Below are 10,968 nucleotides of genomic sequence, written 5' to 3'. Positions count from 1 at the left end.
AATTAGTTCCAAACATGTTTGCAAGAAAGTGGGCAATGATTCACCGACCGTGATGAGTCATAAGCAGCAAATAATTGAAACCTGCAATACGCGAACGAGTGAGGTTAATCAGCATTCTGGATAATCTGCCCACGGGTAAAAGAAAGTAGCTGTACCTAGAATTATGCTAATTGAATATTTTATGGAATAGTCGAACAGCTGCACTTGAGAAATAACAACGCATTACAGAGTCAAGTGCTCAATGTTCATGACATACGACATTCCTCATGTGACGTTTATTCCACAAACAGCAGCAGGAATGTTCATACCTACATTCACATTTCTGATGGGTAGTAGTGACAAACATATAACCAACATTACCAGCAAGTGAATTTCATTTCATCACGCATACGAGTGCTTAAAACAAACATGACAGGATTTTTTTTTTACATTCAAAAAAATTCAAATTATACACAGTAGTGAACTGGAATCTATTCTAGACTGTAAAGGAATCTTCTGTTTCTGTGACTTAACCATTCACACGCGAGAGGTTGTGTCAGTGTTAAACGCGAAATCCAAATTTATTCAGCTTTACCATTATTACCACTCTCAAAACCCTCTTGCAAGAGATAATGGATCTCTATAGGTCTAAAACTAGGAGTAAAACTACTATACAAAACTCATCTTGTGAAAAATCAATGAAAACACTTTTGTTTGTATAAAGGAGATTGTGACACCACTCTATTTCAGGTTGTGCATATGAGCAAATATACTTTGAAAGTTATTGCAATACTGTGGTTTTTATTTTGTCAGCTGAAGTCACGGCAATATCTGACATCGACTCATCAACACGGAAACAGAAAGACACATGCAGGTGAAGGAATAAATGAACCACATTTAATTTGCCTTGGATGCCTTAAAATGCAATAAACCAACACCTCCGTCAACGAAACACAAGATCCAAAATTTTTATAAAGCCTCTCACTTCCAATTCAACTCTCCTCCAGTCTCGGTTTCGGTATGGTTGAAGAAAGAAAAAGATCTAACTTCCAGCCCAACCGGGCTTAGGAGGTGAGCGATGATGAGGGGGTGGAAGAGGGGGTGGAAGATGTGGCATCAGCGCTCGTTTTGCTGCTGAGTGCCCTGGGCCTCGCTGGACGCGCCCCGTCGCTCCTGCTGGTTCGACGCCAGCAACTCCCGGAGACGAGCATTCAAGGAGTCGTTCCGCTCCTCCAGCTGGTCCAGGAAGGAGCTGATTTGGTCAAGCGCGGAGTTCAAATCTTGGTACTCTGCACATAAAAAGACAATTCGAATCGAGCACATTTGACATTTGCGCCATTGATACATCACAAGGCTTATGAGAAAGGCGCTATTTTTCACAGGCTATTATAGTCTGCAGTGGTTTCACAGTAGGGGGAATATTGTGACGTGACTTTACCCAATCAGGCAATTTGCTGTGTAATTTGCAACTTTGGCAGATTCGGGTTGTTACGCCAACACACATGGCCTACTCTTTTTCATGTAACATCATAGGATATTTAACGTCCACTGTCAAGCAGACTGCACATAATTCTGGTCAACACATCTGCAGCATTAACCAGAGAAGCCACTATGATGGAACCGCAAATCTCTGCAAAAAACGGCAAATACCTACTGCTCAGCCATGTCTTAATATAGAGATACACCCGTTTATTACCTTTACCAGACTGTTCGTGCTACTGCTCAGCCATGTCTTAATATAGAGATACCCCCCGTTTATTACCTTTACCAGACTGTTCGTGCCAGGTGCTGTGTTAAGCACCTATTAAGGCGGGCACGACAAAGTGGAGATGGGAGAGAAGACTGGGAGAAGGGGGTAGTATCGCTCACAGCACACCTCTAACTCCCTCATGTTGATTTTTACACACAGCACTTAGTAATTATTGAAGGTAGAAATATAAATGGCACAAAACCTGTTCAGATACCGATTTTCCACAAATTTGGCCCTGGCAGAAAATGTTACTGCATGCTAAAATACACACAGACGTATACAACACACACAACCAGTGTACAATACACACAGTGTACATCTGCCTTCACAATGCGCTGACACAAAACACTGTCAGCACACCCATAAACCAGTAACTTGGAGGCGAAGCTGGTCGATCTTTAAAGTGCTTTTGTATGTGAGAAGTTACCAATGGGTTGGACAAAGGTTTGGTATGTTTGGTGTTTATCAATAGGCTAAATCACGTGAAGTGTTGGTATATGATTTTGCGTGTTAACTGAGCTGCCGTGACCTGTCTGGCAAATGGTAAAAAGGGATTGCAAGGTGTGGTGAAATCAACGACTTTGGCCACGTCTCGATCTTGATTCCCAAGCAGAGAACAAGTGGTGTAAGCTGCTACCGAGCAATTGTATCAGCAGGGGGCAATGCAAGAACATCCATTGCTGTGTGGTACTTTTTTTATTACACGCTTTTATTTAACTCACTGTCTGTTGTTGTTGTTGTCGTATCCTCAAATCTTATAACTCAATTGTAACCCACTTCCCAATTTGGTATCGACTGCAAACTTCCTATACTTATGTCTTATTGATGATAATACTATATTCTATCATAAAAATATATTTTTAAACAATCTTTTTACACGCTTTCTATTAACTCACTCTGTTGTTGTTGACATATCCTCAAATCTTGTAACTCAATTTTAACCCACTTCCCAATGTGGTATCGACTGCAAACTTGGTATACTTATGTCACACTGTTGACAATACTATATTCTATCATTAAAAATAAATATTTTTAAACCATCTTTTTATGTTATGTTTCGCCTTGGGTCTAATTATCCACGCTCAACTAACGTTGGCTGTAAATCACCACAGTCCCTTACGTTATGGCAAGCCTCGGGGCCACTTCCTGGAGTTCTGCCATTACTCGTACGGTGCATTTCATTAAAGCGTGTTTTAAAAAAAGTACTTTTAAATATTACTTATATGCCACAACTTGTCCTCCCTACCTGACTAGCGCAGTAAAGTGTGGTGAAATAACCGTCACAACCTGTAGGGCGTGGGGAGGCCGACATAGAGCAGTGTTCAGTTCAGTTTATTTTGGTATAGCCCTGTGAGCCATTCGGCTCTTGAATCGGGTGCAACCACAACAAACAAAAAAAACAAAAAAAACGAACAAGAAAAAAACATCTTAAAGTGACTATGTGACTGTGCAAACAGAAAATCCATGGAAAAAAAACAGCAAAAATATTAAAGTATTAAAGCTTTCGTGATTGCATCAAATTACTCATTGGTTTTTTCGGTAAAGTCACGTATGTAGAAATACAATAAAATTATATTAAAACAAAAAACAATCACGACATTTCGATCACAACGCAAGCGATCTTCATCAGGTGTCAAGAACAAATCACGGAGGTAAATACAACAAAAAGATGAGAGACGAGAATTCAACAAACCTGAAAGGACCAAGAGGTGGTCCTTTTTTGAGCTGCCGTTTTGTATGTGTAAGATGTGCATGTTTGAGCTGCCGCTCTCGCTCTGGCCCCTCCCCCCCTCCAACCGTATTTCCTATTTAAGCTTCTGTTCATCCCTCTGGCCCCACCCCCTCTCTCTCTCTCTCTGCCTCCCTGTCTGTCTTTCCTCCCTCCTTACCTCTTGGTGGACTTGTATATGTATTTCTACTGACCGTGTACCTCGTATTTTTCATTCTATTTATGCTGGTATGTGCAATCCAAAGGTTGAACACGAAATTTAACACTCTTCTGAAATTCGTGGTCCGCCAGGAAGTGTCTAACTGTGTTGTTGGCCTGACTGGATGTGCTTCACATAATGTTTTTTCAGGTTTGTTGAATTCTCGTCTCTCATCTTTTTGTTGTATTTACCTCTGTGATTTGTTCTTGACACCTGATGAAGATCGCTTGCGTTGTGATCGAAACGTCGTGATTGTTTTTTGTTTTAATATAATTTTATTGTATTTCTACATACGTGACTTTACCGAAAAAACCAATGAGTAGCAAAAATATTCCTGAAAAAAGCACCGTACACCAACGCTGTGTGCAAAAAATCACCGTGGGATGCAAGTCAAACAACAACAAGAACCACAAAAACTTAGATTAGGGCGCATCAGTCTAACTCTGTACTATAACAAAACTAACATGTCCAAACCAAAAAACTTTTCCAAATCACCAAAAAATAAAGCCATGATTGCAACGTAACAGTGATCATAAGGACTGTGACCGAATTTTTACAATAAACTACATAAATAACATGTAACACCAAATCCTAGAGCCATAGCTGGCTGCATCAGTTACTCCACAACAACAGAAGCATCGGTCGGAGTATCAAAATTTTCAATGCACCTTTAAGATCAGCACGCTAAATCAAAATACAGATAATACTTTGCAGCGTCATCCGGAGCGAAACATTTTCTTTTATTTTACGCCAATGAATAGCAGTGGCAGCTCGGGGTGTACAACTCCTCTAGAGCAGTTTAGAGAAGATCTCATTGGTAGCGATTCAAGTTGCAGTTTATTGGCAATAGCTTTCCAGACTCTGGGGGCATCAATAGCAAAGGCCCTTCCTCCAGTTTTTGTACGGCAATAGGGAATGTGAAGCTGGTAAATGAGCGAAGACCTGAGGTCAAATTTTTTCTTTGAAACAGAGAGGAGATCCAGCAGGTAGTCTGCGGATTTTTTTTGTAAGTACATCGTGAATAAATAAGATCTGGTGCACAAGCCGTCGAACATTAAGAGATGTTAAGTTTGACCCAATGTAGAGATCACAGTGGCGAGTCCTATATGGGCAGTTCAATGTAACTCTTAAGGCCGAGTGATAGATGGAATCAAGCTTCTTCAGTACAGTACTTGGGGCTGATTTATACACGATGTCACAGTAGTCAAGTAGAGGCAGTATGGTAGTTTTTATCAATTCCAAACGGAACGTTGGGGGGAAGCAGTGCTTGTGTCGATACAGAAAACCAATATTTATTTTTGTCTTTTTACCAATATAATCAATGTGATCTTAAAAATTAAGTTTTGAATCCAGGATGACCCCAAAATACTTATAGATTTTGACTTGCTCTATTTGACAATTATTTAAGGAATGTAATTGGGGAAAAATAATTTCCTGCTTTAGTCCTGGTGAGAAGCATAGCACCTTGGTTTTGGAGGTATTCAGGACTAGTTGAAGAGCAACTAGCTGATGTTGTAGTTTGTTAAAATCACCCTGTAGGTTAGCAATCACGTCATCCGGAGAGCGGCCAGCAGTAATCAGTATCGTGTCATCTGCAAAAAGATTTACCCTGTAATGATCCAGGTCAGTGCCCAAGTCATTGACATAAAGAGAGAACAAAAGGGGGCCGAGGATGGAACCCTGTGGAACCCCTTTTGTTATCTTAACACTCTTTGACCTCTAACCATCTGTGAATACAGTTTGGGTGCGAGAAAAGAGGTAATTTTGTAACCATTTTACTGCGTTTTCGGAAAAACCGAGGCAACTTAGTTTACTAAGCAGGGTGTTGTGGTCTACTGTATCAAAAGCTTTGGACAGGTCTAGAAAAAGACAGGCACAGTACTGCTTATTATCAAGGCTACTGTAAATGTGATTCAGAGAGTAATGCAGCAGATGTGGTGCTGTATTTTTTTCGGAACCCAGATTGTTTTAGATGTAGTAGATTGTTGGTGGACAGGAAACTGCTAATTCTAGATTTGAAGCTTTCGTGACTGCAAGGATCCATACTCTTTGGTTCTATTCGGTAAAGTCACGTAGGTAAAAAAAAAACATGACGTTTCGGCCACAACAAAAGCGGCCTTCATCAGGTGAAGGGACCAGACTGTCTCGAGGACAGCGCTGGAGTGAAACACAGCCAAGCTCAGACCACGACCTGTGTTTCACCGCTTGTGTTGTGACCGAAACGTCATGGTTTTTGTTGTATTATTTTTTTTACCTACGTGACTTTACCGAATAGAACCAAAGAGTAAGGAAACTGCTAATTTGGTAGGTCAATAATTTTTCCAAAATTTTCATCAACGGGGACAAAATTGAGATAGGTCGGTAGTTATTTGGATCATCTTTAGGGCCCCCTTTGTGAAGTGGACGGACATAGGAATGTTTCCATTCTAGAGGAACTGATGCTTCTTTGATGGACAGGTTGAAAATATGGGCTATATGTTTGTATATTAGGTGACCAACAGTTAGTAGAGCAAAGACAGGAATACTATTTGCTCCGGTAGAGGAGGACCCTTTGAGGTAGGACAGTTGTTTCAGAACATTACTTTCGTGGATTGGCTGGAAACTAAATTCGTTTAATGTTTGGACAGGGGTTTCGGAATTTGCATGAGCAGGGGTGACTCCTAAAAAGATTACCAGCTTCAGAAAAATGAAGGTTAAAATTGTCAACTATTTTTTTGGGATCTGAAAAATATTCCCCATTTCGGTTAAGCTCATCGGGCAGATTGTCTGTTTTGGATGCCTTTTCGATACATTTGATTGTTTTCCAGAAAATCCTGGCATTTCCATGTGATTCCAGGAGAGTGGAGGAAAAGTAGGCATTTTTTGCATGCCGTATTTTTTTGACGCATCTATTCTTTAAAATCCTGTATTCTAGCCAGTCATTGACCAAATTACTTTTCTGAGCACATGCCCAAGCCTTGTCCCTAGTTTTCATCAGCTTTGTAATCAAAGGATCATACCATGGTGGGCGGTTGCCTTTAGTTTTAAATCTAACCAACGGAGCATGTTTGTTAAGAATTTGGAAAAACGTGTACCTGAAGGTCGCCCAAGCCATAGTCAGGTTGGGGATATCACAGACCTTGTCAATATCCGAGTGAAGCACATCATTAGTAAATGCCTGAGTGCTGAAGTGTCTCAGTGGACTGACAAAACAGCCATACATGTGCAGTAAAACCTTGGATTGCGAGTAACTTGGTCTGCGAGTGTTTTGCAAGACGAGCAAAATTTTTAAATACATTTTTACTTGATAAACGAGCGAGGTCTTGAAATACGAGTAGTACGTATACGCTTTGTCTGCCGAGCGTCACGTGATCACAACTGAGCCGATGGTTCTTCTCTCTCTCTCGCTGCGGGATTGTGGGTAATCGTCTCCCATGCTCGGTCTCAGCCGGCGTGCCTCACTCTTATAGTCAACATCCGTGCGAGCGTATACTATTTACTATAGTGTTGTGACCACGTGTGTGTGCGTAAAGCATGTTTTTTATTTTGTGTCCAAGTGTAGTGACTGTTCTTTAGTAACTGTACTGCAAGTGAAAGTCGTCCTACACGATAACCCTCCTCCCCTCTCTCATCTCCCTCACACCAGCAACGATTAAATGTAATTCATGAATTTGATTACTTTATATTAAATTTAAATAATAAAAATATAAAAAGGTATTTTGTATTCATAATTTTTATATGAATATTTTTGGGTTATGGAACGAATCATCTGAGTTTCCATTATTTCTTATGGGGAAATTTGCTTTGATATACGAGTGCTTTGGATTACAAACACGTTTCCGGAACGAATTATGCTCGCAATCCAAGGTTTTACTGTATATGATTTTGTGAGTACGGAAGGTCCGAGAGTGATTGTACTGTATAAACTGGTCTCTGAAAGAAAATACTGCCCAAACTTTAATTTACATATGGGGAAGCCCACCCTGGCTACACTGTGTACGAGTACATTTCCAGTGTTCTTCATTGCAAGGCCTGCGGGCCACTGACGGCCCCTGGTGGCCTCGAGTGCGGCCCCCACAATACACAAATGTGAAAATACCCCATTATGCTGTCAAAACTGATGGTTTCAAATGTGTGGTGGCCCTCATACTAATGTTTTATTGGCGAAAGTGGCCTCTCTCTAAATATTTGTGAAGAACACTGCATTACCAGAACACTGCATCCCACTTTCCATGTATAAATCCCTTTCATAATAAAGGTTTTTGGGTTAGATCGCGTTTATTTATAAATGTGTCGTAACCCTCCACCACCCGACACGGCCAATCAGCAAAAAAAGTGTCACATTGACAAAAAGACAAATAATTCACTACTTTAGCCCACCGGTGTGTTGAAGAGTGAATCCACATTTACAGTTTGAGTACGACGTTTCGCTGGTAAATACATCCAGCATCATCGGGCAATTCGCCAGAATGGCAAAGCCCTCGCTTGCTCCCGGTTTTATATAGAGCAGCAGGGTGACGTCATCACTTAACTCATATCCGGTGCAGTGATTAGAGGCGGAGGGGGGGGGTATTGTAATTATATAATCGATTAGTAATCAGTCATTGGTTATGGTTAGTAATGAGTTGTAGATTAGTAATTCTTTAAATCAAAATGTAACGTGTATTATTTAATAATACGCTTCCAGGCCGCACTAAGCCTGTAGCTGTCAGAGCGATTCAAGTTTTTCTTGTTCCTCTCAATTTCAATGGATTCTCTAATTAGTCTTTGCCAGTAATAATTAGTTTTACACACCACTGCAACATTGTCAAAATCAATTGAGTGTCCTTGTTGACAAGCATGTTCTGCCACTGCCAACAGTTGTGTTTGAGATAATTTAATATTTCTCTGATGTTCTTTTAGTCTTACGCTGATGTTACGTCCCGTCTGTCCAGTGTAGCAGCTGCCACATAAACAATTAATCCGATATACACCTTCTGTTGATAATTTAGGTAATGCGTCTTTAGTGCAAGATACTAGTTTTGAATTTTGTGTACTGTACCAAATCTTACTGTAATGTTTTGCTTTTGCAAAACACGGGCTAATTTGTCAGTTACTCCTGAGATATATGGAATTTTTATTGTTTTAACAATCTGGTCGCTTTCAGCAGTATTGCTTTGCGATCGTGATTTGGCATTCAGTGCTCTGTTAATTTGAGCATTATTGTAGCCATTCTGTCGTAGTGCGTCTTTAACGTGTTTAATCTCTCTCACTAGACTCTCACCATCTGACACTGTTTTAGCCCGATGTATGAGCGTTTTGATTAGAGAGGATTTCTGAGCTGGGTGATGATGTGATTCTGCATTCAGATAGGCATCAGTGTGCGTTTGCTTTCTGTAAACGCTGTGTGTTATTTTACCGTTTATGCCATGTCCAAGCAAAATATCTAGGAATGGGAGTGTGTTATTCACCTCCATTTCCATGGTGAACTGGATGGCCGGGTTTTGTGCATTGAGATGATTTAGAAAATCATTAAGTGTATCTTTACCATGTGGCCATACAAGCAAAGTGTCATCCACATATCTAAACCAAAAGGATGGTTTTAATGTGCTCGAGGCAAGTGCTCTTATTTCAAAGTTTTCCACGTACAAATGTGCTATAGGAGGGGATAAAGGATAACCCATTGCTGCTCCTTCCTTTTGTTTAAAGAAATCCCCTCTCCATAAGAAGTAAGTGTTATTTAAACAATGGCCAGCAAGTATCGGAATATCTTTTGGTAAACCGGTATTCTTTACTAGTGTATCAAGTAATTTAAGCGATTCGTCCACTGGAACCTTAGTGAATAGAGAAATCACATCAAAACTTACCAGAATATCATCAGGAGTAAGTTTAATATCTTTAATCACATTCACAAGATGTTCTGAATTTTTTATGAATGAAGATGTCCTACCGATGTAGGGCTGTATTTGTTTGGTTATATATTTTGCCAATTGATATGTGGCAGAGCCAATTGTACTGACTATGGGTCGTAATGGGATGCCTATTTTATGAATCTTTGGTAGCCCATAGAGTCTAGGTGGTTTTGAGGCCCTTGGCTTAATTTGGTATTGCTCATTTTTAGGGATTAATGCATTTGCAATTATTGTAGTGGTCTTACGTTCTAAAGTATTAGTTGGATCTCGTTTAATTTTAATGTAGGTACTTTCCTCTAGTAAATTTCTAATTGTATTATCATAATCGGCTCGTGACATCACTACAGTAGTGTGGCCTTTATCAGCTGCTAGGATTTGGATATCCTTGTTTACACGCAGCTCTCTTAAGGCTTTTGTCTCGTTAGAGCTAATATTTACTTTTGGAACTTTGCTATTCTCAATTATTTTAGCAACCTCATGTCTAGTCATCTCTGCCTCATTATGTGGAAGGAGTCTAACTGCTGATTCTACCTCAGCAATTACCTCATCCACTGGAATTGTGCGTGGGGTAACGGCAAAGTTAAGGCCTTTAGAAAGGATAGAGACCATGTCACCGGTTAATACAGTGTTAGTCAAGTTCAGTACGGTTTTGTTTTTAAATTTTTGGTTTTCAGTAGGGATTTGTTTATTATGTAGTCTAGAAATTTTATTAATTTGGTTAGTTTTTGTTAGTTTAAACACATTATCAGCCGATTGTTGTGTTATGTTATCGATTATATTCCAATAATGCATAGATACACTATTGCTTATATCTAAGTGTAACTGCTTTAGCGATTCCGAAATGTAAGATAATGCACTCCTATTGTGCTGTATTCTCTCTATTAATAATAATTCGCTAGCTTTGTGTAGTATTTGGTTAGCTTTAGAAGACTTTATGTGAAACGTCGTACTCAAACTGTAAATGTGGATTCACTCTTCAACACACCGGTGGGCTAAAGTAGTGAATTATTTGTCTTTTTGTCAACGTGACACTTTTTTTGCTGATTGGCCGTGTCGGGTGGTGGAGGGTTACGACACATTTATAAATAAACGCGATCTAACCCAAAAACCTCTATTATGAATAATATTGGTCGCGAAAGCCTACATGTTAAACTGACTAACCTCTATGGGGAGGATACTTTTCTTAAAACCAGAAAATTGGAGAAGCTCCGAATTAAGCGGATGAAATTGATATCTTCACTGGCGTTCCTCAAAAGGTGCAGAGATTCAAAGGTAATACCAAACGCAGTTAAAATAACACATCACATAAAGTCTTCTAAAGCTAACCAAATACTACACAAAGCTAGCGAATTATTATTAATAGAGAGAATACAGCACAATAGGAGTGAATTATCTTACATTTTGGAATCGCTAAAGCAGTTACACTTAGATATAAGCAATA

General features: G+C 39.7%; 1 protein-coding gene across 3 annotated transcripts in view; it reads right to left on the bottom strand.

Moving 5' to 3' along the window:
- Nucleotides 1–238: 238 nt before the first annotated feature.
- Nucleotides 239–10,968, bottom strand: part of BBLN (bublin coiled coil protein) — a 43,106-nt gene continuing 32,376 nt past the window's right edge. For all 3 annotated transcript variants that reach the window (XM_076074739.1, XM_076074740.1, XM_032972943.1), the window contains one exon: nt 239–1,268. In XM_076074739.1, the coding sequence (XP_075930854.1) occupies nt 1,096–1,268 (173 nt within the window). In that variant the 3' untranslated portion in view covers nt 239–1,095. The remainder of the gene's footprint in view (nt 1,269–10,968) is intronic.

This window comes from Petromyzon marinus, chromosome 50 (genome assembly GCF_048934315.1).
Source record: "Petromyzon marinus isolate PM22_M1 ecotype Great Lakes invasive population chromosome 50, UKy_Petmar_22M1.pri1.0, whole genome shotgun sequence".
NCBI classification, from domain to species: domain Eukaryota; kingdom Metazoa; phylum Chordata; class Hyperoartia; order Petromyzontiformes; family Petromyzontidae; genus Petromyzon; species Petromyzon marinus.
This window is presented reverse-complemented; position numbering and strand designations above follow the sequence as displayed.